The sequence below is a fragment of the Takifugu rubripes genome, chromosome 22, assembly GCF_901000725.2.
Source record: "Takifugu rubripes chromosome 22, fTakRub1.2, whole genome shotgun sequence".
NCBI classification, from domain to species: Eukaryota; Metazoa; Chordata; class Actinopteri; order Tetraodontiformes; family Tetraodontidae; genus Takifugu; species Takifugu rubripes.
In genome coordinates this window covers 12,922,932-12,950,929 of record NC_042306.1, presented here as the reverse complement: position 1 = coordinate 12,950,929, position 27,998 = coordinate 12,922,932, and the positions used below count along the sequence as shown (strand labels likewise).

At 47.0% G+C, this 27,998-nt stretch overlaps 3 protein-coding genes across 13 annotated transcripts; 1 reads left to right on the top strand and 2 right to left on the bottom strand.

Moving 5' to 3' along the window:
• Positions 1-93: 93 nt before the first annotated feature.
• On the top strand, positions 94-5,417 carry cnmd (chondromodulin). Its single transcript, XM_003975857.3, has 7 exons — positions 94-230; positions 311-451; positions 1,268-1,408; positions 1,814-1,927; positions 3,386-3,536; positions 3,884-3,990; positions 4,772-5,417. The coding sequence occupies exons 1-7, from the start codon at positions 156-158 to the stop codon at positions 4,994-4,996; spliced, it is 954 nt and encodes a 317-aa protein (XP_003975906.1). The 5' UTR covers positions 94-155; the 3' UTR covers positions 4,997-5,417.
• A 926-nt stretch (positions 5,418-6,343) lies between these two features.
• sugt1 (SGT1 homolog, MIS12 kinetochore complex assembly cochaperone) lies at positions 6,344-20,194 on the bottom strand. 2 transcript variants are annotated; one of them, XM_011616701.2, is made up of 13 exons: positions 20,046-20,194; positions 19,914-19,962; positions 19,371-19,461; positions 18,886-18,955; positions 18,638-18,708; positions 17,985-18,038; positions 17,000-17,028; positions 16,770-16,795; positions 16,485-16,581; positions 15,194-15,301; positions 8,652-8,742; positions 7,721-7,893; positions 6,344-6,912 (listed from the first exon to the last, which is right to left on the bottom strand). In XM_011616701.2, the coding sequence occupies exons 1-13, from the start codon at positions 20,057-20,059 to the stop codon at positions 6,811-6,813; spliced, it is 975 nt and encodes a 324-aa protein (XP_011615003.1). In that variant the 5' UTR covers positions 20,060-20,194; the 3' UTR covers positions 6,344-6,810. The 2 variants fall into 2 exon arrangements, with proteins under 2 accessions (XP_011615003.1, XP_011615004.1); XM_011616702.2 differs by having other exon boundaries at positions 16,770-16,792; positions 20,046-20,193.
• A 415-nt stretch (positions 20,195-20,609) lies between these two features.
• On the bottom strand, positions 20,610-27,870 carry LOC101074529 (ETS-related transcription factor Elf-1-like). 10 transcript variants are annotated; one of them, XM_011616700.2, is made up of 9 exons: positions 27,633-27,870; positions 25,485-25,574; positions 25,273-25,365; positions 25,067-25,193; positions 23,882-23,989; positions 23,548-23,703; positions 23,381-23,455; positions 22,742-22,937; positions 20,610-22,668 (listed from the first exon to the last, which is right to left on the bottom strand). In XM_011616700.2, exons 3-9 carry the CDS (start codon positions 25,330-25,332, stop codon positions 22,086-22,088), a joined length of 1,305 nt encoding a protein of 434 aa, XP_011615002.1. In that variant the 5' UTR covers positions 25,333-25,365; positions 25,485-25,574; positions 27,633-27,870; the 3' UTR covers positions 20,610-22,085. The 10 variants fall into 10 exon arrangements, with proteins under 10 accessions (XP_011615002.1, XP_011615000.1, XP_011615001.1 ...); XM_011616698.2 differs by having other exon boundaries at positions 25,273-25,574; positions 27,633-27,869; XM_011616699.2 differs by lacking the exon at positions 25,485-25,574 and having other exon boundaries at positions 27,633-27,869.
• Between the last annotated feature and the right edge of the window lie 128 nt (positions 27,871-27,998).

Genomic DNA, 27,998 nt, shown 5'->3' with positions numbered 1-27,998 from the left:
TGACAAGTCTTGGGGTTGTGCTGCGTAAAACGTAACCGGTGGCGTGAAAGAGTTGGGTGAGAGGGAGGGAGAGAGAGCGAGAGAGAGAGAGAGAGGGGGGGGTGTCGGGGGAGGTGTTGGTGGACTGGACTGTCCTCAGGTGTTGGGCTCCAGTCATGGCCGGGAACAACTCAGAGAAAGTACCGATCGCCTCCGCGGGACCGGAGGACCTGCAGCAGTTCTTGCCTCCGGTAAGTTTAGGTCAAACCCAGAGTGCAGGTAACTCCGAGGCGCGCACGTGATCGCGTTACCCGTGATGCTGTTCCCGTAGGCCTACTCCGCCGGGCCGGTCAAGCCCTCCGCCACCGGCCGCCTCCTGAAGGCCGGGATCGCGGTGCTGATCGCAGGGGCCCTCCTGCTGCTGCTCGGCGCCGCGGGGGCTTTCTACTTCTGGAAAAACAATGAAAAACACGTAAGAGCATTGTTCCCCATGTTTATAGTAAAAAAAAGAAGTTCGATTTGTTTTAATCACTGTTGCACATCAGGAGCTCCGCTGTGATACTCAGGTCTTCGGTTTAATGCCGTTTTACCATTTTAATAACTTCTGAAACAGACTCCGATAATGCTCGGATCTGATCGAACATGGCTTTTGTTCCACTCCACTTCTAAAACAGTTTTCTGAAATAAGTGTCGAGGTCATATAAAAAAGTCTCCCACAACTTTAAATTAATTTTACTTGATTAAACAACAAAACGTTTAAAGTCGCTGTTTTTTTTTTTAAATTGGAAAATAATTTATCAGTTGTAAGCTCATTCTAAGCTTTAGGAATTTAAAGGGGAAAAAATGGACTTGCAGACTTTTTTCAGTAAAAAGCAAATGAAAACACTGGTATGAATAGAGACGTTGTGTCCGTGTGTGCAGGGTGTGTGTGTGTGTGTGTGTGTGGGGGGGGGGGGGGGGTAGAGTGGTCCGTCTGATGCTCCAGGGGCGAGAGGTGGAAGAGATGAGGAGGAAAACATAGCTGTCTCTGTCCCCCCCCCCCCCCATTAGGGCGCTAGAAAATGCTATAAAGACATTATGACTAGACTCTGTGTGGGGTGGGGTGGGGGTGGGGGGGTCACCAGCTCCCAGAGCTGTGCAGATTGTGTTCTTCTGACTAAGTCTGGACGCCTGTGTCATCTAGGAGAGAACTCCAGAAAATATGGAGTGCATGTGTCAGGAAAAGTCAGGGGACCCTCATACCTTACATGCCAGCCTGAGACCTGTGTGTGTGTGTGTGTGTGTGTAGGTGTACAACGTGCACTACAGCATGAGCATCAATGGCAAGGTGGAAGAGGGCACGATGGAGATCGACACGGCCAACAACGTGGAGCGGTCCAGCACCGGCAGCGGCAGCGACGAGGCCGTGGAGGTCCACGACTTCCAGATCGTGAGTTCAGCCCAGGAAAAAGAAGGAAAAACCCGACCCGCCGTTGACATTTCTAAGCAATTTGGAACAGCGGGGAAGCCGATCATCGTGCCAACGTTAAGATATAATCCCCCTTTAGGCCAATCAGTGTCACCGCACATTGTCTTTGCAGATTTCATTAAAATCTGACTGGTGGTTATTGACCTTTAATTAAAGCAGCCCAATCAGGCCAGTCAGACCAGTGAAGCAGTCAGGGTGGCCTTTCAACTATTAAAATCCTGACCTTTAAGCACAGCGTCCCCCCAGTGTAAATTCTTAATCCGGAATAAACCGAACTGCAGCCCTGCCACCAAAAGGCAGATTAGAGCTGGGGTGCGGACCGATGATGGGAAGATCTGACGTCTGTTCCTCTCCTGGTCGCTCCAGGGGATCACAGGGATCCGCTTCGCTGGAGGAGAGAAGTGCTACATCAAGACCCAAGTGAAGGCTCGCCTGCCCGATGTGGCCACTCTCAACAAGGAGTCCATGACTTTTGAACTGGTGGGTTGTCCTGTTTTACTCACGTGTCCTGGTTGATCCCTTCGTTCTCAACATACAAACAGTTTAGCCTGCAGGCACGCAAAGAAGCGATACAGGAATAATACTAAGATATTAGCGTCATGCTAGTCATTAGTAGTTAGATGAGCGTATACGTTAGCCGCTCCAATAGAACCATTTCTTTTCTCAGCTATGTTCACGTCACCTCACATCACGTATCTGATCGCTAACACGCTAACACGCTCAGCCTGAGGATGTTAGAGCATTTATGCTATTGACGTGTAGCTCAACTGAGTGTCCGCAGTTTGTATTCTTTGCCCAGTGTCTCTAAAGATATGAAAGTTGGGGCAATAACTGACCATGAACACTGGGGTGACCTTTTCTGTCCGAGTTCATGGAGCAGCTCAGTGGCCCCGACTTTATTAAACAATGGCTCTGCTGAAATGTGTGGGTTTGTTGTTGCCTCACACCAACGCTGCCGCCTGCCTCTCCTCAATTGAGCCTGTCTGATAATTACGATCATTTAGCGCCGCAAAACTCTCACATCTTCATAAATTTACATCAGCGCAATTGCCCTCGTGAACACACAAACACACAATTAATTATCACGCGGGGCTGCTCTTATTGCCTCTCAGCCTCGTAAAAAGATCATTTATTTCACGTTTGCGCTCTTCTGTCTGTGTTATTGCTTTTTTCTGCCTTCGTAAATGATGGCCTGGCTCATGTTTGTCTGTGTGTGTGTGTGTGTGTGGGGGGGGGTGATGCTGTTGTAATAGTTGCTGCAGGCTGGTCATTTGCTATAATTTAGAGTGATAGCAAATATGGGTTAGATAAGCGCACATACAGGCATTCCGAGCCAAGCAGAGTGTGCCAGATAAACCCTTATCAGCGGAGCGATGGCACAGGACCCCCCCCCCCCCCCCCCCGAGCTAATAATCCAAAAGGTTAGAGGATAACATTCTCTAACCACGGCTGTGGCTAGTGCAGCGCGGCCCTTCAGGAGCAAAAGGCCCCGGGGCAAAAATCTTTCTCGCTGAGCTGCACCTCTACCTGCAGGCTGTGGATACAGAGAGCGTATGTTTACACCGTCTCCCCTCTCCAAACCTCATTAATTTATCTGCAGAAACCTGCAAATTTAGGCCATCCAACCTCCCCTTCCCCACTGATCTTGATGAGTGCTGACACAGTGTGTACAGTTGAAAACAGCGCTGAGGGAATCCGCGCTCCAGCCTCCGGGCCTTTCCTTTTTATTACGCTGCTTGTTTTTATGTTTTGGAAGGCGCATTAACAAGGCAGCATTAATGCAGATTCCACTCGGACACGCCGCCGCCTGTGAGCTGCATAAACAAGCGCGGCGCTAGTAACGAGGGCTATAAAAACAAGTGCGGCGTCACGCTCGGGCAGCCGGCCTCCTCCTCAGATGTTCTCGTCGTGACGGTCGGCTGGTCTCTTCCTCCGCAGGCGGACGAAGTGATGCCGGCCAAACTCGAGGACGATCTGATCTGGGTGGCGGCCGACGCGCCCCTCTCGGACCCGGCCTTCCTCAGCACCAAGATAAAGGACTTGTGTGGAGACCTGCCAATCTTCTGGCTGCGCCCCGCTTACTCGAGAAGTGAGTAATCAAAGATGAGGAAACATCAAACGTTTCCGGGCTGTTGGAGCTTTCCGAGCAAAACAGAAAAACAAGGACGATCCGGGTCAAACCATCCAAGTAATTTCCACTTAGATACATTCTGAATAACAATCTTAAAGGAGAAGCAGGAGTCTTTTTGATGTTTCCAGCTCCGGACGACTGTTTCCAAGCACGATAAGAGGTCAAAAGTTGCCAGAACACAATTTAATTCTTCAAACTACCGCTGGAGAAAATGGCCGTGCGAACAGGAGCGGAGCCACATTAGCGCCGCTCCGCTCCCGGGTTTGGTCTGCTGTGGGATGTTGAGGCTGTCGTGATGTGTGCAGGCGCGCAGAGGAAGGGAAGGGCCGCCCCCCGCCAGCGCCGCCAGGCAGCTGCGCCCGAGGAAGAAGAGGACGTGGAGGCCGAGTTCAACCCCGAGAACCCCTACCAGGTGAGTCACACCAAACAAACATGTTTTTCCTCCCCCTGTTGTCGTCCGGGCGTCGCCGCCTGTCCACTCACATCTGAGAGATACCTGAGGAGGAGTTGGCGAAGGGCGGTTTCTCACAGCACTGCGAGCAGCAACAGATGCCGGGGTCACGGCGCCGGGGCCCGGATTGTCGCCGCAAATCTGACCGCACGCACGAATGGGTTTTCCACGCGTGCATTTTCTATTTGAAGCCGTCCAAAGCTTTACTTTTAAAATTCAGAAGGTATGAATAATTCCACAGCCCCCTCTCCCCATCTGCTGTGGCCCCTGGTCGCTCCTGAGCAAACAGAGAGGCTCCGCCCACGGAAAGGGACGCAATTCCAAGATCCGGTGTTTTTCCAACGCGTGCTGTGAATTTCAAAATAGAAAAATAAAAAAAAAATGACATAAAGTTTAAAAACTCTTCTTCAACCGGGGCCCAAAAGAACATTTGCCCTTTAGCCCTCCAGGGGTGGCCCAGATTATCCCAGTTTGGCCCAGATTATCCCGGTCTCATTCATCCTTGTGCTTTTCTAATCCCCCGTTCGCTGCTACGCTCTCCTGCCAACCCGAGACGGGAGTAAACAGCAAGCGCAGCACTGAAGAAAAGAACATTTGACAACAAAAACCCCACATCTGACAACATCCCCTCCCCCCATCCCGTCTGTCAGGAATTCTCTTTTAATTGCTTTGAGAAGTTGTCTCCTCGCCGCGCTAGCGCCGCGCTAACGCTCTGACCGAAGCTCTCTCCGTCCCTTCTCAGAGAGGCCTGGAGGGCGAGGGGGGCAGCATGAACATCGACCCCATGCTGGACCACCAGGGCGTGTGCTGCGCCGAGTGCCGCCGCAGCTACACCCACTGCCAAAGGATCTGCGAACCACTCCGGGGGGCCAACGTGTGGCCCTACCACTACCGAGGCTGCAGGGTGGTCTGCAGGGTCATCATGCCCTGCAACTGGTGGGTAGCTCGCATTCTGGGCCTGGTGTAGCCCCGCTCCACCCCCACCCCCACCCCCACCTCCACCCTAGAGATGGAAGTTTGCTGTTGTGTAGCCGGACGGCATCAGGCGCCGTTCACACATTACAAATGCATGAAACAGAATCTAGAGCGCACGTGAGCTGATAAGTAGACAGTAACTGCACTCCGCACAGCTTGTCTTATTAAAAATACATACCTGACATGGATGTAGATCCTCCTGGGCTACAGCACGATGCCAAAAGGAGGTGTGGCATCAAACATTCAACGGTGCTATATTTAATTTAAAGCATTTTCCGCTGCCTTGATTGCACCCGTGTCTAATGCCGGCTTGTTTATCTATGGACGTAAACTTGTATCTATAGAGCCCGTAATCGCATCTGTACTTGCAATTTGTGCCGCTTCAGGTGTAAATAAACAGAAATTGCTCGACTTTACGTCCCTCCCGTTATTAAATCTTCCTTCTTTACTTCCTTTCGTTCGGTGTATTTCCTGCTTTGAAGTGCAAAGCACAATGTCAAATAAAGTTGTTTTTTTTCCTCCTCGGGTGTTTTTAATGTGTCCCAACTCTCTTTTGAAAAGACGGATCCCCCCCCCCCCCTCCTCCACGTTGCTTTTTAACCGGCCCGTTTGTGAAGGCCTGGCGCCGTCACGCACGTCCACCGACGCCTTTCAGTTTAAAGAAGTGTCACGTCTGGTCGCTGCTCTGGAGGGATGAGCCGAATCAAGTTTCCAGAGTTCTTTAATGTCGGGAGTTGGAGCTCTAGAACTCTTTAATGAGGCTAAAGACTCTGTAGCCGTCACGCTCAGAGATCTTACCCACGATGCAAAGCGCTTAGCTCCTTTTGATGTCACACAGCCGCCTCGGGCAGGGGTAGGGGGTAAGGATGGGGGCGGTGTGTTTGTGGAGTGTGCGTCAGGGATGGTGCAGGGGTGCGCGCTGGTGCGGGCGTTCAAGTGTTACGTTGCCAAGAGTCCCAGCCAGGGCCACGAACAGGCGTTTGATCGCCAGGAGATGAAACGACGCGTGATGAATTTAACACTTAACTCAGCGTGAGAGGCTTGATGATGCGGTTAGGAGCCTGATCCATATTAATGCTCTCTATCTGCAGCAGGGTGCCTCCTCGCAGCCGCCGCACGTAGGGTATGCGGCTGAGGAAGAGGGGTGGCGCCCGCTCTCCCGCTGTAAATCAGGGCTAACTCGAGGTGCCTGCTACGCTACAGATACGCACCGGTCAAACCACAACAGCACCACATCCTCCAGACGTTAGCTAAAGCTGCAGCCGTCCGTCTGGCTCGGAATAACTGCCATTATTTTGGCATCGCCGAGACTTTTAAACCTGTACAAAAACGCCAGGAGTGCAAGCCAAACATTAATTGATTTATTTACACCAGGGCTTGAAATAAAGTGAGAAAGAACCCGGAGTGAAGCTGCTGCACGCGAGGCGTGACGCTCAAAGACGGCCGAGCTTTCACCGGGTGTACAGACAGCTGCTCTTTAAACATCGAAATTAACTCTTTAACTTTCTAATTTTACACACTGCTGAGAAGAGGGAATCATAAAAGGCTCTCCAAAGAAAGGCGGCGTGAGTTTGGGATGGGGAGGGCGAGCTGACAGATTTCATCCCTGTTGAGTGCACGGACAATCAGCCCGGCAGACTCCTCCAATCAAGCCATCGTCTGGGTGTGAATTATCGCAAACAATAAACGGTGATGGCGCCGACGGCGAGGACAGGCGGAGCCGGAGGAAGGACTTGGCGATGGCGCAGAGCTTCTGATGGAAGCCGTTTACAGATGCGGGGGGACGCAGGGACGGGAGGAAGGTGCTCAGTACTTCTTGAACTCCACGTCGTCGGGGGGGCTCATCTCCACTTTTCTCTTGCCTACATCCTTCCAGTTGGTGCTCAGGACGGTGCCGCCCGACTCCATCTGCAGCGGGAACACACAGAGGTGGAAATCACTTCAGTGGAACGATCCCTCGTTTAATTAGCGCCGCAGTTACGCAACTCCTGATTCGCCATTCTCTTTGCTTTGGGAGCTTTGAAAAGTCCACGGCTGCAAGTGCCGAGAAACGGAACGTTCCGTTCCATCAGATGAGCCCGGCGCTCTTCAGGCGTGTCAAAACTGCCTTCTCGCCATCGGTTGGTCTGCCGAAAATGACAGCGGATCATCTGGGGGGGGGTCGTCTTCCGCCGCTTTTTCTTTGTTATTAACAGAGAATGCTGATTCATCCTAATTATCAGTCAAATTTTAGGCCGAGCTGAAATCCTACACTCATCCACCCGCTCATATAAACAAGCTGACAGAAGCTTATTAACTAGCCGTCTGTCAGAATAATTTGTGAAGCTTAAAGACAATATTGCTTTGGAGCTTCCTGAATCATCTTGACAGCAGTGAGGAGCACGACAGTCAGTTTATGAGATAAACAACATTTCACTGTGAAGAGACTGAGGAACATTATGCGTATTTTTAGCCTCCATATATTCCATCCAGGAATCAGCGATCACAGCGCTGAGAAGCTTGGCTGTAATAATCTTGGCGAGTTCCCGTGAGTTTAACTGACCGTGGCAGCACAAAGCATCACAGCCACATGTCAGCAGCTTCGCTTTGAGCGATAAAAACCCACTATGACGGCTGAATTCTCTTGAATGTGAGATGTTGAGCATTTTCCACGCACTAAACGAACAGCCGGGACACAACAGAAGCAACGCCGTCTTCGTTAAACTCCGATACTCACGAAAGACTTGTTCATGGCTCTCCTGACTTCGTCGGAGCCGTCGCTGTAGATCTGCTGGAAGAGTTGGTTGAGGGCCGCGTCTCCCTCCAGCTTCTCCTTTTTCTCCTCCTCGCTGATGTCCACCACCATCTTGTCCCACTTGCGGGTGTAGTGGGACGATGTGGGGTACTGATCTGGTGGAGACGGCGTGAAGAAGACGTGTTAAAAAAGATGGTTTGATTTATGGCCCAAACACGGCTCGTGTTTGTGCATTTTTTTACGAGATTTTCATCGAGTGCAGTTTAATATCCTCCCTTTCGCATCATCTAATTACACCAACGTGCATTAACTCGACTCATTTTGCTCCATTTGCAACTAAATCACCCGACTCAGACGCCGACAGATCGTATTGTAATTTGATTTGCGTACTGTTGGATGAAATCTGCCGGCTGTAATCCCAGAAAGAGACGGAGAGCTGGGGGGGGGGAAATGTAATCCAGGCGTCAATTTGCATAAATACGGCAGCAGATGCGGGGCAGACGTATTCAGGTCACGTCTGGACACACAGCGGCGCCATCACATGAAATCAGATGTCAGCGATCATGTTTAAACGTCCGAGCTGCGAGAGGGCGGCTGTAAAATCAGACTCATGGGGGCTGAGCTGGTTGCACGGACGGGACGCGAACAGCTAACTTAAGCACGCTTATATAAGTAATTAATTGTGTTGGTAATAGCAACATGTGGGCTAAAGTACTGAGTCATATTTTGCCGTCATCCCCTTCATCCTTGCTGCCCACCTTCACTGTCAGACTAATGAAAGGCTCTAGCGGGGCTCCACTGCCCACTCTCGCTTTAGCGTGAGCAGACAACCACGGGAGCCCATATTGATCTTTGCTGGGAGAAAAATACGAAGATGGCCAGTGCAGACTGGAGCAGTAGTGTGTGGACTGACTGGGGTTGAAGTGCTTGATGTTGGACTCCTGTCCCTCTCCCTCCAGCTTCTCCCATCTGGTGGCTTCTGTTTTCTTCATTTTGAACTCCACCTGACAGAAGAGAAAAGGAGGAAGTGATGGGGAGAAGATGGGGGGGGGAAACAAGGGAGACAACAGCGTTTAGTCAAACGTGCGTCTGCGGTTTGGGATAAAAATAACTTCTGTAGCTCTGTCAGGAACACCGACAAATCCATATCAGCACTGCGTTCATTTCTGCAGCAGAGTTCCTGCTACTGTCAATGAATCGGAATCACTTGATCTGGTGATTAAAGTGTAATGGTGCGAATTAAGAATGAATATTCACATGACAACAAAGATGAGCTGAAGAACAAATGACAATTTTATATGCGCATGTCTTCAAATGGCTCCTTTTCTCCTTAATCCATGAAAGTTGAAGGATATTAACACACACAAAAAGACTAAAACAAGACTTTTCCTTATTCTTTGAGTAAGAGAATTGAAAACAATGATTACATTAGGACTGACATTTTAAAAGTACAGGACATTACTGGGGCCACAGAAACCGTGTGTGTGTGTGTGTGTGTGTGTGTGTGTGTGTTGGAGACATCGGGGATACGCGTGGGCACAGTTCAATCTCGAATCCCACTGACAGACATACTGCACTAACGAGATGCCTGTCAGCCAGAGGGCCAGTGTGAGGCACAGGGTGAACGGGGGGGGGGGGGGGGAGGACGGCTCCTAATTCCACACAGCAGCATCTGATCCAGATCATTACAAGGGGAGAAACGCAGGAGAGGAAGCGAACGAGAGGGCGTGGGCGCGCGCGTTCCAGGCCGAGCTGCATTGACAGGACGCGCACCAGCCAGACACGCGAGCCGCGGACCTAAAACGCCGACCCTCCTCTAACGAAACGTGTTTGATGTGCGGGCACATGAAAGACGGCTCTGGTTATGTCGATGCAATTAGGGAACATTTCTGCTCTGCTGGGCTGCGTGATGATTCATTTATGAGCACGCCAGTGGAGGAAAGAGAACCGATAGGTAGACGAGGTTAGAGACGAGGAGGGGAGAGCGGCTGGCGGAGCGTGACTGAAGACAGCAGACTGAGGGAAATAAGGAAGGATGATCGCCGCCGCCGCCGCCTCCTCCGAGGTGATGAGCTACTGCATGTCTGCTGATGTATCACTTTGGTATGTGTCAGCAACTTTCAGCACCACAAAGAGCCCCGTGCTCAGACATCTGTGCAGCGTCCGAAATTAAGTTTGGAGCTGCCCTGCAGGCGATACTTTTTTTTTATCTCCCCCCCCCCAAAAAATGAGAGAATTCTGCAGAGGTCGGGTGGCATTGACTCCAGCAGTGAAAAACTCAAGCAAGTTCTCAGGCCGTTACCGTTGTGACCGATGGGAGGTCGTAAAAATCCTGAAACGGCCTTTGAACTGGGATTGGCTGATTCCAGCCATCAGCGACGGATCAGGAACTAATTCACGCCCACTTAGCGCTGAAAATGTGAAAACTAAATAAATGGCTTCCAGGGCAGACTGCCTGTTTAATGGCGCCGCCTGGCGCTACCCCTCTGATCAATACACCCATATTTTGCTGGAGCTGCACAATTAGCAGCAAGTTTAACGTTAATAGAGGCAGAAAAGGTCATTAGAAAGTTAATAGTGTTTAGGAAAACTGCAGGTTCCAGTGCTCAGTGTGAAAGACAATATTTGGAAAGAGCCTCATTATACGAATCTTTATAATCTCTCTACAGGTGGTAATTGCTATTTTTGACTGGATGTGTCTGCGTTCCGGAATTAATCAGGGAGTCTCGCGGCTTCTGTGTGCACCTTGAAGATGATTTCACACACCTGCTCTCGTCTGTTTCCAGAAACGCTTTTAATAGGCATCAAAATCACCTTGCCTCCTCCGCAACGCTTGTAATTTGAGGAGTTAGGTTACATTTCTTCTATTTTTTGAACTTTTGTTTACCCCTGTGGGAACGCAGTTGCATCTTCTGACATTAACAGCAAAGGAACCTTAGCGGAGCTGTCTGCTGAGCCCGATTCCAGGTTTAACAAGGGAGAAACGACTCCTCCTCTTCATCTTTTAACCGATTTGCTAACGATCCTGGAGATGCTAAAAAAACAAACAACAACCTTGAAACCCATAAAAACAGTAAACGAAAGAGCCGTGACCGTCTTGAAACTACCCCCCAGAGTTTGCGGGTGCCACCAAAGCCGAGTGACGTGCGGCAGAGCTTTGTGCACGCGCTTCCCCGCGTGCTCCTGGGCCATACAAAATTAATCGGCTGCCACATCTGCGTTTCCTGCCTTTTAAGGGATACGGCATGCCAGGCGCCGTGTGAGTGTCTCCCCGTGTGTGTATCAACAGGAAGTGTGTGACAGGCGAGGGAGCGGCTCGTAAAGGAATGTGACAGCGGAGCCACATACAGAGGCCACCACCCCCCAGGACCCCAGGGGTGGACTATAGAATAGCACACTACACACATGGCAGCAGACATGCTATTTACAGAGGGGCACGGAGGTCTTGTCACCCCCCCCCCAGCATCTTCTCATCTTTTTTCCCTGAGATCCCGTCGGATTTGAAAACAAACTTGGCTAGAGAGACGAATAAATGAGATAAATATAAACATTCTCAGACACTGACAGGCGTGCAAATTAAAGAGCGGAGACGGCACTTTAGCTTTTTTTCTCAGAAGAGATGGGTTTGGAAAGTAAATGAACAAATGAGCGTGGATTTCAAATTGGAAGCGGAGTGTGCTGGCGCGCACGCGTTGAACCGTGCGTGTGCGTGTCAGCCGTCTGTTCTGATCAAACACACTGGTGTGTAATTGGCTCCCTGTTGTCACGGTGACCCCTGCGGTTGAATGTCTGCCGTGGTGGAGGACAGGAAGAGGTCGCACTGATGATAATGCGCTACAGACGACACACACACACACACCAGAAATACTTTGTGTAAACTACGCAAGTGTGTGGCTAGCTTTAGTCTGCGTGCGCGTGTGTGTGTGCGCGCTTTCACACTAACGCCCGGCTTAGCCTGCCCCTGCTAAGTTGTCTTTAAAGACAGCGAGGAGATGGAGCGTAAACAGCGCGGCGCGGCGAGAGCAGGGCAGCCTATTACAGAGACAGACAGACCGACATTGGTTGGGAATCAACGGCTCCGAGGGCGATGGCTTTTCTTTCTTTTTTTTTTTAAATGCTCATTGGGGATGCATGCCAATCCGAAGAAACTTGATTTGCTGATGCTGTTGTTCATTTTAATGTTTTCACCCCAGTGGCTATTTGGCTTCAGAAAAATGAAACTGCTCCAAAATATTTAAATGAGGCATGCATGAGAAGGCAACTCTGCATCTCGGAGCTCCATACGTGAGTGTGTCACACACAGGTTCGAGAGGAGGTGACAGGATTTATAGGCTGTATAGGCTCTATGGGCTGTGTGTATGTGTGTGTGTGTGTGTGTGTGTGTGTGCAGGGGCCACATGTACCAGTGGAACCCAGTGGACCAGTGAACAGTCAGGTCTTTGTGGAAGAGTAGGGTGGTTTGTACACTCTATCCTGCTATCCCAGCGTTTGGTATGTGTGTCTGTGCAAGACAGAAAGACAGGCGGGTGTGTGTGTGTGTGAGAGTGCGCACGCACGCATGCGAGTGTGTGCGTGTGTGACACAGAAAGACCAACAAAGCAGAAAGATAAAGGTAAATGACATGAAACAGAAGACAAACTGTAGAGATTGGGAGTTAAGGTCCATCTTTCTAAGACTGGGCTCTTGTTTAAGCTGCAGCCCACGTGCACCTCTGGTATGCAGTGTCTGCTGTTGCCATGGAAAAGTGAGAAAGTAAGAGAGGGTTTTCTTTTTTTTGAGAGAGAGAGAGTGAGAGAGAGAGAGAGGGGGCAGATTCTGTACAGGTCAGCCTACACTTGGTGCAGTGTAGCCGGTGGATATACTGCACACAATATAGATGTCAGGTTATATAATGCTGATAATCACATTTCCAGAACACTGTTCTGCCACTGTGGCACCACAAAGAATGTAATTCCAGCACCTGTGATCACACCCTCCCTTTTGATTCCTCCTGTGGCCTTAATGTGAAATAAACTAGGAAAATATGATCACAGCTTTCAGAGGCTCGGTGGTTGGGATTCTTGGGGGATTTTCTGTCTCAGCTTTACAGCGTCTTTGTCTGGCCTCATTTATTTCACCAATCTTTCTGGCAACATACTAATAACAATGCTAAACAGACCTATATTCTTCTTTTTAAATGACAGCAAATAAGGTCACAGTAAATGATAATGAATAAAAAAAACAACGGGAATTATTTCATCCGTGTGTAATAAGATAATGGGACGTGCGCTCCTGTTGCCTGGCATGATCACCGTCTCCGTGGTTACATAAACGGCTTAGCTTTATTGATCCACGCTCATGACTGTCTGTCTACAACAAACTTGGGAGCTCTTTAACATCGACATGTTTATATTAGACTTTCATGTTGTTTCAAGCTGCACCAAAGTTAACGTCGAAAGCTTTTTTTTTTTGAGCTAATTTAAATGAATTGTGCATCCCGGGCAGGAGTGCAGAGCGCTCAGTGTCCACGGCTTTAAAGTTGCTGGTCTGTCTTCGGTGAAGCACAGAACAACTTGGCACATTTAAGCCGAATGTTAATGTAAATGACCTGGCAGGCTCCGACTCTGCATACTCATAAGTGGTGACGAAAAAAGCAGTAATTGAAATCCCGTGGCCGAGCTGCGTGCGCAAGCCAATCCCTTGATTAGTTCAGGAAGTGAATGCATAATGAGCAGCGGTCGTTAAGTAAGGAGGGATAAACGCATGCAAACATATTCCTTTAAAAGAGAGGTTTGCATGTGTGTCACATGACTAAACGTGTCAGCAAATATGATCAACATCACAAATATTCCCTTCACTGATTTGTTGCGTCATTCTAGATAGGAGAATTAAAGCTTAATTAATGTACCCATGCGTTTATTTAAATAAAAATCACTGCATTAATGACATATACTGCTGTGTTCTTCTTTCCAGAACAGAAAAAGATGCTCTGGCGGATGTCTACAGTTTAACCAGTGACTTGTTTTGTACCGTATTGGCAGAGAAGAACGATCAATACCATTAAAGAAAAACTTAATCTGTAAATGAAAAATAAAAAAGCCAACACAGAAAACCTGAATCAAGATCCCCCGACTCAAACCAGAGTAGTCTAACCCCTACATCAGCACACATGCTGCCAGCGCACTCATTAGCTACATCCTCAAGAATACACACTAATTAGTGTACGGTAAAACCTGCCCTTCCTACTCATTAGGCCCATAATCACCTTAAATACTGCGGAGGAACTCTCAGCGAGGCCTGATAAACAAGGGTGTGTGCACGTGTGAGTGTGGGAGTGAGGATTGGTGCATGTGTGAATCTCCAGATGAACTGCTCCGTCTGTCGGCACATCAGCCGAGGGGGGGATTTCCTACCGGAGCCACGGCGAGCTTTACCAGCATTAAGGAATTATAGCAGCCACAGGCTCATTTACATCGCTTTAAATTACGGGGGGGATTACGATGTTAATCTCAGAAAGGTAAGGAAAGGAATGGGAGGGGAGGGGAGGGGGGCGCAGCTTTACTAGCAGCCCTTTTGCTAATTATTAGATGAATTCATTAAGATTTGGACACAAATACAATCGGGGGTCAGCGATGAGAACAACAACTCCCTCAAGACTGAACAAATCATTTATACATATTGTCGTGGCCCATAGGTTATTCTATTAATGCAAAGTTTAGGCTTTTCTATTTTAACGCTCCCTGCGGCGTCACCACATATTTAGACATTTTCTCCTACAGAAACACGTAAGAACCCCCAACGTGATTCACAGTCTGCTCCTTAAGCATTCATGACAGGGATGCACGCTGTGTTCCTGCTAATTCTGAGCTGCGTTCATTGACTTTATAAAACATCGGCGGGCGGTCGAGCATTTCCCATCACCTCAAAATTCTCTGTGGTAAACAGGCTTTTTTCACCATTATGTGGAGAAAAACGCCACTATTATATATTTCCCACGACTCGCTGCATTGTTTCATGGCTCCCAGTAGAGAAGACACCACCACCACCACCACCACCATCACCATCATCATCATTGATCTGTTTTCAGTCAATACCACTAACTGATAATTAACTGCTCTTCATGACTGATAAGAAAACCCATTGTTTTCACCACTGGAGAACTTTTGCCTGAATTCCTGCAGCTTAAACGTTGAAGGAAGCTGAAGCTGGAGCGAAGGAGCACGAGTGTGGAGTTACTGTGTCCCTCAACAGTTGGTGTCACGAGCCGCCAGCTGTTTAATAATGGAGCACCAGTTTGAGGCCCCACTTCTATCTGAGATCATCTCTGTATCCGCAGAGTCTCCTCTCTATCGGGAGTGCGGAGGCAGTTTTATTTGATGCCGTGTGACTCTCTGGATTTGACACAACTTTATGAAACTTTCTAGGAGTGAATTAAATTTTGCGTTTGAAAGCACGAAGAATCTGAACCTCCGATACCTTCGTGCTGAGGATCTTGAAGCTGCTCTGCTCGGGGATGATGGGGTGCAGTAGGTGGAGGTGCAGCTGGAAGTTCTCCCCTGATGGCAGATGGACTTCAGCCGAGAGCTGAAACAATCACACAAAGCAAACATCAAGAATATCAGAGGGCACAAATTGGACAGAAGGACAAATACAGAATCCTAAAGCATTCCAGAAGAGTTTGGATGTAGGTAAAGGGTGGGAGGCTGGAGGTGTCACGCTTGTCCAGGAGAAGAGTCATTGGATGTGGCTGGTGTGATGGCCGGGAGTATTCTGGCCTCGCCCCCTTCAGCCTCCCAGTGACCAGTGATGAGGAGGGGCTCCGACAGCTCCTAACAGCCTGTCACTTAATGATGAGCGTGCCTGCTGTTTTGGAGTGACACGGCCTCGGCTGTGGCCAAAGTCGGCACACACTTAACACGTTTGTCACCACAGACACGAATGTCATTTAGCACCTTTACACTCGGGTCCAATTCACAGTTGGACTATTTCCATTTACTATTTTAGACCTACTTGTTACTTTTGCAATGCTAAATTAGTTTGAAAGCGTTGCTTCATGTTTTTTATGTTAGAAGTTCTTAAGAGACCTTAGAAAGTAAGCTGAGGTAGCTTTTGGGCAATTCAACAAAACTATATTATTATTCATTTCTAGCAGAATTCCTGCACTGTGTGTAAGCATACACACTCCTTTCATCTTTAATTTCTCTTATAGAATGACCCTATGAAAAATACATGAGCTCATCTGTACTTCACACCACAAAGAAGGCTTAACAAGTGACTGTGCCACACTGAACAAGCAAACTATTTCTTTTGAAACAGGGTAAACTCAGTTTGTTATTCTATTAGGAAAGACAAAGCTGTTCCCTGGAGTGCCCTGCAGTTACCCCTCAGAGAGAAGAAAGAAGTCGGAAGAGACAAAAAAAAAGGGAGAGAAAAAGAGAAAGAAAGACAATTGCCCCTCGAGGGCTTAACAGCTGATCTTAGATCAGCTATGCCTTCTATCTACAGACAATTAGGAGGTTTCAGAAACTGGGGAGGGTAAATTGTTCTTAGATCTGTATTTTGGGAGCAATGTTAACAAGGCTCCACTGGAGGCATAGTTGGCTCCATGGGGAGTGTGTGTGTCTGCGTGAGTGTGGTTGCGTACGTGTGTATGACACCCATCTAATGGGGCCCCTTGAGGAAAAACCCAAGAGCTAACCCATCTCTGCACAAATACAGAGACAACACAGACTCTTTCCATTTTAATGTAGCATTTAAGTGTTTATACCTCTTTATCCGTGAAACTGACACACACGCCGTCCTTGGATACGTTTTTTGCCATGACTGTGATGACGACATTTGATTCAGTTTGGTACCAGTCGTGTCTGGAGCAACCGCAAGAAAAAACAATCCATTTTTCAGTGCGCACCACAATTTTAGCAAACACAAAAGATAAATCAAAGTCGAAAGTCTGCTCAAACAGCTACAAGCAGCAGTTTCAGTGCAGTTTGTTCTACTCCACAACATACCAAAAAAAAACCTCCAAAACATAAAACTCATTTTATGGACTCACTTCACTGATGGGACTGCAGATGTCTGCTGAGTCATTCAATCCCCGGGATGAGTCGGCGATTAGTGGGCAAGATGTGTTGATGAAGCACCGGCAACAAGCGCAGAACGAGGAAAAACACATCAACAAAATATATTTGCAAGGGTCTGAATCAGGGACATGTGCACAGCTGAGAGCCCTCCGCTGATGCTGAGAGCAACAGCGCCCCCACGTGGCCCCACAGAGACACTCACCCTGTTCGTGCTGCTGTCCTGCGTCTGTGCTGGAAAAAACATAAAGCAAAATTTAGATTTGTGACCAGCGAGGCATCATAGAGCTCAGCACAACACTCAGTGCTTCCATATCCTCAGGCTAAGTTGCTAATGTAACACACACCTTCCCACGACTATAAGGTATGATAATATAAACCACCCCTTTCCAGCCTACACTCCTTGCCACCAGTTTGTTTACTGGTGGCATCCACGCCCATGAAAATCCCCGTGAAACCATGCAAGTCTGATCACCACTTACCAGCAAGCTATCATGCATTATTCACTGACTTCATTACAGAGAGAACATGGAGAGGGAACAGACATGAGATGATAGCGAGTGTGTAAATGTTGTCTTAATGAGGTCACAATGGAGACAGCGAGGAGGAGGGGCTGACAGAACAGAATGTCTTAAAAAAAAAGAGGCACACAGGATGCCACAAGTGAAGAAACCAGATGTTGAGTGTGAGTCATTTGGTAAAGATGAGAATTTCACCACCAGCCCCATGACTCCCAACATGAGTCGGAGCAAGTGCACGTAGGTACTTTCAAGTTATTCTGGAGTGGGCGGGTAATGCGCGTGCACGCCAGGAACGGTGGCTCTGGTGAATCACACCGCTCCTGGGAGTGTGTGCGCACGCGGGTGTGAAGCATGTTTGTCAAAACTCATGCTTGTGTTTACTTGGGATGATCCAGAGGGCCCAGCCGTCACCAGAAACAGACACACTCTACCCAGACACGGCATGCATTTTTTATTGGAAGAGGCAGTTGTGCCAGCTCCGCCACTGCACACACATTTTTGGATGTGTCGCACCATTTGTTTGATCCAGGGGGCCAATCGTCTCTCGGAACGTATTTGATAACATGTAGTCATCGCCACAAAACGGAATTAAATAAAACCAAACCAAAAAAAAACACCAATAAGGTGAAAATGCCATCCGGCCGCACAATGAAAACCTCAGCCACTTACCTCCCATAACCTCATCACACCGTTTTATCCAGACTTCAAAAGACTTGTCAGAATCTGTGGAGATCAGGAAAAAAATATTTACCATAAAACACACACACACACACACAGTATATGTATGCGTTCAGATATTTTCATATGACGGAAATAGATAGATAGACAGACAGACAGACAGACAGACAGACAGACAGACAGACAGACAGATAGATTTTAAAGTTTGAAGACAAAATGTCTGTGTAAATTCTCAGTCATCCAGGTCATTGTATCCAAGGTAGTTTTCTCTGTCAACTGGACTGGGTTTCTTCTCTTGAAGACGTTTCGCCTTCTATCCAGAAGGCTTCTTCAGTTCTGAAATCGCTGGGGAGAGATTTCAGAACTGAAGAAGCCTTCTGGATAGAAGGCGAAACGTCTTCAAGAGAAGAAACCCAGTCCAGTTGACAGAGAAAACTACCTTGGATTTGAAGACAAAAGTAATTTTCTCGTTATGGTTTATGCATACAAGACATCTAAAGAGGAAAAAACTGCAATATGGCTGGAAATGTTCTATTCTGTTAGAGTGTGACACTTATAAAAGTTGACACTATCTTGGCCTTCCAGTTTTAAAGGAGTATGATAAAGGAAACTTGGTTCTGGAACTAAAAATAAGCCCCACTCACCATCCAGCTGCTGCCCCTGAGTGAATGCTGCATGTGCTGACTTGTACTGATTCAGGTGGTATTCTGCTATTCTGAAATTGGGGGAAAGAATTCATCAAACCGACCAAAAAAAGTCTTCGATAAGGACAATTTGAACAGTGTGGCAGCCAAAATGTTTCGTAATCACTGAATAAATGGGAATGCACGAAACATTTAGATGCAATTGATTGTGTCTCGTCTCCTTTATTCTTCATTATCATACAACCTACCCTGTTCTCATGAAAGCAAGAGGAAGGTTGGGTTGGAGCTGCTGTGCTTTTTTGGCATCATCAACAGCACCTGCAGGGATCAAACAAACACATCAATCCAGGAGAATAGATGAGTGAATGGGAATGAATGAGCAATTCATGCATAACTGCAAGGGTGCTTTTCAACTATCATCCAGAAATTACACCAGGTAAAAGGTCACAAATCATTTTCATAAAGGGCTGCTACAACCCAGATACCTGGGAAAAAATACAGCAACTGCATGGTTTTTTCATGCTAAAATATAATTTATGTTGCAAAAACCATTCATTTCTGTATCTTGGCATTTTACAAAAAAGCAGGGAAAAAGCAGCAAAGGAGATCATTATTTTGTAATTGAGATGCCAATCTACAATTATTCCTGTGAACACACTTAGGTAGTTGTGTTTACATGGTTTTAAGAGAGACAATCTAATAAACTTGTTGTGGACTATGTATCAAACCTTACATTTGTAATTTTTGAGGAGGGTGTGTGCGTAGGCACGCTGGCAAAACCATTCAGCATTGGTGGAATCTCCCTTCAAAGCTTCATTTAGTGCCTACAGGGAACAAGTTGGGTCACTAATCACAGGCAATAAAAGTGAAAGTAAAACAATCGATATTTTCAGTTAAGTTTTAAATTATAGGACAGCTTAATGATTGAACAGAATGAATGATTATTGGATCCGCCATAAAGTAAGAACTTGCAGCTCAGGAATATATTAAATAAATGTAACGGTAAATCAACGAAGGTCTGGCTGTGGCTATGACAAAAAAAAACGAGAGACCGGTTACTAATGCTGCTTATTGGGACACATACAACATTATAAGGATGCTGAAATGTCTATCAATGGTCACATAAGTGTCAATATTGGCAACCGGGTGAATGCCCCCATACATATATATTATCATCAAAATAATAATTTATACCACTCCAGAATAAATAACAGTTGTTTTTTAATCTTGCTAATGTTGTAATAGGCTAATTGTACAAGCAAATGCTAATGTTTACCTCCAGAGCTTTCTGGGGGTCCTCGTCAATAAGGCTATCCGGAAAATTGCTAAAACGAAAGAAGAAAGTAAGCGTTACACAGCTGTATCTCAATAACATCTATGAACATTAAACAAGGTGAAATTAACGTGCCTTTCGCTTGCCATGGGTCTTCAGGGAATGAGCGCGGCGTTTCTAGAGTGGCAGGAAAGTTCTAGCAAGACAAGGAAACGTGATAGCAGCCGCAGCCCAGCAGCAGGCCTGTCAACATCCGGTGGCTCATCGCTCACAGCGCCACCGCTCCACCTGCTGGCCAGGAGGACTCACGACAGGGGAACTCAAGCACGCGTTTAACACGGGTTATTCAGGAATTCTTCGTTGAAATCGGGCTTTAATTTCAAAAAGTTCCAGAATGCTGTCATTCAACTGTTGACATGTTACGTTTTTAAATAAATTCTGTATCTTATCGTTGAAACTACAACAGTCTAAATAAATTGCGTATTAAAGTACATGTGCAGAGACTCAGTAATATATTTGTGATTTTTTTTCCATTAACAGAATATTTAATATCCCCATTTTAAAATAAATATTTAAAAAAACTGTGCATTTTAGTCACGACTACTTATGAATTCTCATTATAGATTACAGTATATCATAGAAATTATATCATGGATCAAGATGTTCGTTTGAATCTGCAAGTGTGGAGCACAAAAAAGATACAGTGCAGTAAAAGGTTTATTCTTTAGGAGCATCACAAACAGCAATAAAATTCCATTTTTTTTCCCATAGACAATTATTTTTGTCATGACCTACAAAACTGCACTGCAAATAAAATAAAATAAAATAAAAGCAACAGAAAACTCCAATTCTCCCTCTGCTACAAAGTTACAAATCCACATCAGTGAAATCCACAGGGTAAGGAGACATTAAGATAAAGCAAAGCCTGGGCATTACAAATTAACCATTTTCTTCTTAATAAAGTGAAAACAGTTCTGCATAAGGTTCCCTGGGGACAAAGGCACAGTTATAAGCATCTCTTGAACCAGGTTTAGCCTAAGGGAAGCCACCATAAATCCCATAAGCTCAGCTTTAATTTGGAATGGGGGAGCTTTATGGACTGGCTTTGTGAAGCTAAACTAAGATCAAGCGGAGAAAAAAAATAATCACCTTTTTTTTGTACAATGGGTCAACATTCTGACTCCTTACATAGGGTGTGCAGTCTACAGTCAAATTTAACCTGAGGGAGAAGATGGCAACAAGGCACAATGTCAAGCATGTTCACAGATATATAAGATACAATATAACACACAACACACAGATATCAAGGCTTTAGAGGTCCTTATACTGCAGACATTTATATGTGTGTAACATTTACGTGTGCATAGAGAGGACTAAACAGTTATAATGTGACTCTGGAGGTTGAAACAAAAAGACAGTTTCACTGGTGATTGTCAAGATAAAGGAAGGCTCACTGTCCAGAAACTCAAGCAAAACAGCAGAAAAAAACTCTACAAATAACAGTGTTCCCTTGTTTTCAACATTTCACAATACAAACAAATCTTTTACTTAAGAAAAAAAATATATATATATATATAGCGGGAATGTTTTACTCCAAAATCTCACAGCCAGCAGGAGAAACTGAACGGATGGACTGAGATCAACAGGCACTTGAGAAAGAAATAGCAGAGGTAAATATTAGTGCAAAGCCAGTAAAGTCAGAGGAATGATTCAGATAGTAATAAAAAATATTTAAAAAAAACAAAAAAACCCCACAGTGTGACGTTACAAAATTTAAAACAGAAGAGAAAGGCACAACTGATGAAGGCAGAGGCTTAAGTGCAAGCGAACGGAGTGTCTGCAAAAAAGGTGCAGTGAGGCTACAGATTCCAGTGCATGTCTGTGTTTGGTCTTTAATACATAGTGGCTACAGGAACTGACAGAAGGCTGAGATAACGGATAAGAGCTTCTGAAGTCTGGCTTTTCTTTGAGCCCAATCAGCAGTGTGCTGTCATACTTTGGTTCTGATTGATTCTGACATCAGGAGAGGAGGCAGCGCTCCGTCGTTACCTTCTCTGCCGATTCTTACCATATTTGGTCGATGCAGAGGTAATATAGGGTCTAAACCTCGCCCTCAAGACACCAACGATGCCACAGCGCAACGTCCTGAGTGGGTGGAGTGTGTGAACCTGTGTGTTATTTGGTGAGTGACACCAGCTGCGGAGCCTCCATCTGTGAGCTTCTCTGTCCCAGATGCAGCTTCTCAGCAGACGTCTCCTGCTCACAGTGACCGTGGACGCCCCCCTCAACGGCGGCCTGACGCTCGCACAGACTCCCCAGGAGCTGAGCGGTTTTGAAGACCGAGGCGTGACCTGCCGGCTGCAGCGACTGCACCTTGGGCAGGTTCTGGAGGGTCCGCAGCATCTCGGCAGACACGATGGGCAAATGCTGCTCCTGGATCAGGCTGTTGCTGCCCGACCGCAGCACGGTGTCACGCTGGCCGACGGGTTTGGAGGCCGCCCCCCGCGCGGAGCCGGTCACTGTCTTCTTGTGAGGTGGCGGCGAATCTTCCTCCTCAGCTGACGGGTCACCAGATGGTATTGTGCTCTCGTCAGACTCATCACTCACACCTTCATCGTTACCACTGTTGTCTTCATAGTCTTCCTCTTTGGTTCCATCCCCGTCTGTGATGTAAACCATGTCCTTTGGCAGAGTGGTGAACTGGTACACGAGACGCTGACCTTCAACCTTATTCAGGATTCCTCTTTGGTAATAGTACCTAAATCACAAAAAAAACAAACCCTGTGAATATTTCCACTACGTTAAAACTTGTGTCTGTTTTTGTCGTTTACCTGAGTGCTCTACCCATTGTCTCGTAGTTCATGTCTGGTTTGTTTTTGTGTCTGCCCCAAAGTCTGGCGACAGCCTTTGAGTTGACCAATTTGAAGATTCCTTCGTGGGGATTTGTCCATTTAATGTAGCGAGGACAGACTTTCCGGTCCTGCAGCAGCTCCATCAGGAATTGCCACAGGTACAGCGTGTTTCCTCCTGGAACAAAAAGACAGGAAGGAACAACCTTTTATAAAATATGGTGTAAAAATAACTGATCTCTGGGCCCTTTTCAGAACTGAAGCCTCTAGTTTGCTGCCTGCTAAATGCGATTTTGGATTTCAAAGCAGAACGTCTGGGAGGTTTTAGCATAGATTTGAAGATTTTATGTGACAGCCTCAAATAAATCTCAAATAAATCTGTTTATTTAATTCTCCTGTAAAACTAGAATGGCGAAAGCATTTAGAGGTGGAGCCAGATCAAACAATATTCCTGTTGAAATAAGGTTTACAAACACTTTAGCATTGTAATGTATTCCTTTCTGGATTTATTGAGTTTTAATTGAAGCGCTTCCCCTAGTTTCATGTCTTGGACGATGCTCAGCCACTTGTTTAACAGCACTTGTTTTATTACACCTAATGAGAAGCACGCCGTCACATTACCTTTATTGTACTTGTCCTTCTTCACTGTGATATCTGGAGTGGGAGACTCTGGCCTCCGATGTCTTGGTTTTCTCCCTGAAATGTTTGAAAACACCACTTTTTCAATACTTGGAATATAATGACAAAACATGACCTGATGTGAGAGGAGCAGATGCTCAGAGACGGACCTCTTTTCTTTGACTGAAGCTGTGCAGAAGGCTGCTCTGTGTGCAGGGAGGGCCACTGCAGGTGATCAACAGTTCCCATTATTCCCTCTGCTGACACAGTCACCTGAGTAGCAGAAGTAGTGATGACATCACCCAGAGGTGGTAATAAGGTCTGGGCTGGAGGGGGGGCACAAACAGACTTAATCAAAAAGAGCAGCAACGTGTTCACCGCGTCTAAAAATAACATTCTGCTGCCAGACAGCTCAAAACGTAAAGGCGCTGCTGGGGCATCTTTACCCCGTTGGTGTGCACACGAGTCACGTTAACTTAGTTGCAGAGCTGCGTGTAGGCTTACTGTAGTGTTGTTCCAGGGACAACGTGTCGGAGCACTCCATGTTGAGGAGTGAGTCAGCAGCAACAAGTGTCTCCATGGTTTCCTTCTCTTCATCGTCACATGGTTCCACTGCAACCCACAGAGGACAGTTACAACAACAAGTTCAGGCAGATGAGATGGATCAGATCTTTCATTTCCAGCGTGGAATTAACAATGGTGACCTTAGCATCGGCATAGCATTGCACAATTAACTGGTTATGCTTCGCGTTTTTAAAGTGTATATTTCCAGATGAGTTTGTTGTGAAGTCACCTGTGTGAGGGAACTGTGCAACACTTTCATTCCGCATTCTCCACTCGACTTTGCTGCTTTCTGATAAATGTTTTTGGTGGTTCTGCGCAGTTTGCTGCAGGTTTATTCATTCTCGCATCAACAGATAGTCCATAGTCACTTTAAACAACTTTTTCATTTCCATATTAGAGCACTCGACTTATAAAGCCTTTTAACTTCACCTGCTAAACTGGTGCCAAGTGGCAAAACATCACAATAAAAGTGCTTCGTTGTGAAAAGGTGAGCTAAAACAGACATCTGCTAGCTAGCAGCTGTTTTACTTGTCAACTTTGCAAACAGCGACCGACCCGTCAAAAGGAGACGCGCTGGATGCAGAAACTTAGTCTTCGATAACTTTATCCAGAACCGATGCGGGTTTGGAATTACAACTTTCCGAGTTGGCTGCCAACGGTGCTACTATCGTTGCAGCTATCGTTAGCTAGTTACCCGAGCCTCGATGCATCAACAGTTCGCAGAAGCACGCTGGGATAAAACAGCGCGGTGCTGTGACAAAACTTACTTTTAACTCCCAGGCCCGGAGTGGAACAAGCTATAGCATGTGTGCTGTAGCCCGGGTTAACTGCGTCTACATCCTTAAATGACTCTTGACGCGTGTTTCCCAGCTACAATCTAGGAATGTTTTGTTTCACTTCCTGCATTTTTCCTGGGGCTGCTCGGTGCGCTACTGCGCATGCGCAAACCAGTTTAGTTTACTCCGTTGCCTCTGACACGCTGCTCTTAAGTTGAGCTCCACTAAACTGTCAACACTTAGCGCTCACGTTTCCAATGGTTAAAAGAATGTCCAGACTACGACACACTCAGTTATCCTCACAGACATAAATGTGTCAGGAGGGGCTGCAGCATGTGTGTCGCCTGACCTTTGAGCAGCTGCTGGTGATCTCCCGCTTCATCGGACTGTTCGCACGCTAGACCTGTATAAAAGAGCAGTTGTGAATGGGGAACCTGCTCCATGCCCAGCGCGGGGTAGTCCAGGTAACTTCCCAACTGCAGGACACACAGATTCAGACAGGTGGTCAGCTTGTCAGAACGCTCACAGGTAATGTGGAGCTTGACATTTACTCACCTGAGACATGCAATGGTGGTCGCTGGCGAAGTCAAAGATGAGCTCTGTCTGCTGAAGCATGGCTGGTTGTCCCACAAAACACACACACGGAGTCTTAATGGAGAGAAAATAGCATCACACAGATGGAGCCTTTTGAACAAGAGTGATCTTCCCTCTGAACCCACTGAATGTCAGACTACTTCAGCAGGAGTTATGTGACTATACTAGCAGACCAAAGACTGAGAGGCGTCACAGGAAACATGCTTTCGAACTCTCGATGAGGAAGTGGGGGATGCTAAAATGTCCTGTGGTCTGACCAAAACCTGCAAGAGTGAAACAAGGCCGAACGTCAGTGGGGGATGGAACGCTACGAAAGTCATCAGAACCAGTCGCACCTGCAGACTCCATCTTCCTCCATGCAGGTGGATTTATTTTCAATAAAGCATCCAACCAGCTAAATCAAGAGCCACACAAAAATAATACAGTTTGCTTCTATCATTTGACTATCTTGTTTTTTTTTTACCTCTTATCTTGTTTCGAACAGAAGCTAAAACCAGCAACAGGAAGGAAGAGTTTGAAGTGCAACGTGGTCAGAGTGTTAGCGTGTGTGTCTCTCATGCGTGTAGGGATGAAGTGAATAGGTCAGTTGGACTTGACTTAGACTTCAGCATCACGTCATGTTACACAATGTTCAAGGTTGCAGGGGTGTTAAGTGACATTTAGAGCAAAGCTACAGAAGAAAGACTCGCTTTCTCCTGGTAAAACTCAATTTGTACACCAAAATCACACCTGAAAATGTTGAATAACTGACCTAAATATACTGAGATGTGCTCAAAAAGTGAGTCTCTTGTTTAATAACCTTCAACATCCGCTGGCAAAGACTTCTTCTGTATGAGCAAACGAACAAAACAAGAGTAAAGAGAGAAATGTCGGCATGACTTTCAACTCTTGGCCGGATTAGTGATGGATTTCGCAACATTTCCTCAACATTTTCACTTTAAGTGACTCTTTACTGATCAACGACTTCTTTTTAATGTGCAGTGCATCCTAGTCGGGGTGAAGCCGTGCAGACATTTACGCCTCATCTTCCAAACGGAGCGAGAAAGTGAGGCCGCTACATTGTCTGTCTGTCTGTCTGTCTTTGTGTGCTTGTGATAGAGACACAACATGTTCGGGTCAGTTATCACACAGGAAGCACGGCTCAGTTAGGAGGCACCACTTCCTGAGTTCCTGAACCAAAGCCCTGACAGCAACGCTGCCAGAAGCAGCCGAAACTTCCCCCCACACGAGCAGTCATTTCGCACACGTGTGGCGCGACTCTCGTGGAGCAAAACCGTTATATTATGAATAAATACTGACAACATAATACACACAATAATACACAGCAAGGGCGTGACGTAGTGTAGAACTTTCAGAACCTACTAAATATCACAAAAATAGGGGGCAGCATAACCCAGGGAAGCCATGACCTCCTCCTCATCATCGCTATCGACTCTTTTTTGTATGTGTTTCTGTTGTTGCGCTGATGTTCAGCAACGTGCACGACGGCCAGTTGGCCCTCTGACTTAGTGAGACTTGAACAAAACGTGACAAACACAGCTGGCATCCTTGCGCCTGTGCGCCGTGGCCCCCGAGAGCCGGCGTGGACTGGCTCCCCTTTCTTCCCGTGGCTGTTGCCGCTGCGGGCCATCGGGCCCCGTGTATGTGCTCATTGTCGGCGTGGCCCTCCGCCCGCCAGTGTTGCAGAGATCATCTCCAGCAGCACAGAGCCTGTGTTCATCAGCACTCTGGTCACATAGATTTGTCTCTGTGGCCTCCGAACGGGGGATGTGAGCCTGTGAAGTGGCTGCCAGGCCCCTAAGGACACCGATAAGCCCCCATAACATTCATTCCCCAGTTTGTGTGCAGTGGCTCAGAGACAGCGCGAGTGTGTTTGACAGAAAGTGGCAGAGAGTGTGTATGTGTGAACAAGGCCGGGCTGATAACAGCGAGGCAAAGCGGGGGAGCAGCAGATAAGCTGCTCTAGTTGCTTGGGGTAACCGTGCCTTGTTAAATGAGCGCGGAGCGTGTACGTGCGCACGCGTGCGGAGGAGACTGGGAATGGAGGAGGGAGCGGGGGGGCGGGGTGTCACGACAGAAATGTGGTTTTACAACCTTTCTTTGAACGTGTACGTGCGTTTGGCGTTTCTGGAAAGTCAGAGATTATTACGTCATAGTGGAACATTTGTGACAGGAAGTTAAAACTCCGTCAAACAAACACGCAGGAACGTGCTTTCACTTTCCCCTCACATGGCGCATGGGCTTCCAGTCTCCCGAGAGCTGCTGTAAAGTTTTCAATCATGGCGGAAAGTGCTGTATAAATGTTAGAATAAAAGGCTCACCTTTGTTTGTGGCTTAAGTCCACATGTGGCAGAGGAACAGCTGCCTGGAGGAGCTACAGAAGACACATGGATGTTGAGCTCATCTCTTCTGGCAAAGAGGAGTCATCGTTGAGCAGAACCGGGTTCAACCTGCCTCTGTGACCGTCCTTCAGCAAAGAAAGGTGCCACACAGAGATTTAAACTCAGTGTTGATCCTGTTGATTCGTCTCTCCTTCCCTTCAGCCCTTCTCAGTTGTCACTTCCTCTTTTTTTTTTAAACTGTCAGCCACCGTGAGGTCTGATTGGTCACCTGTGTTATGACTCAAGGTAACCCATGGTGACTATTGTCGGTGAGGAGCAAATGTAAACACGGGCGTATTTGCAATG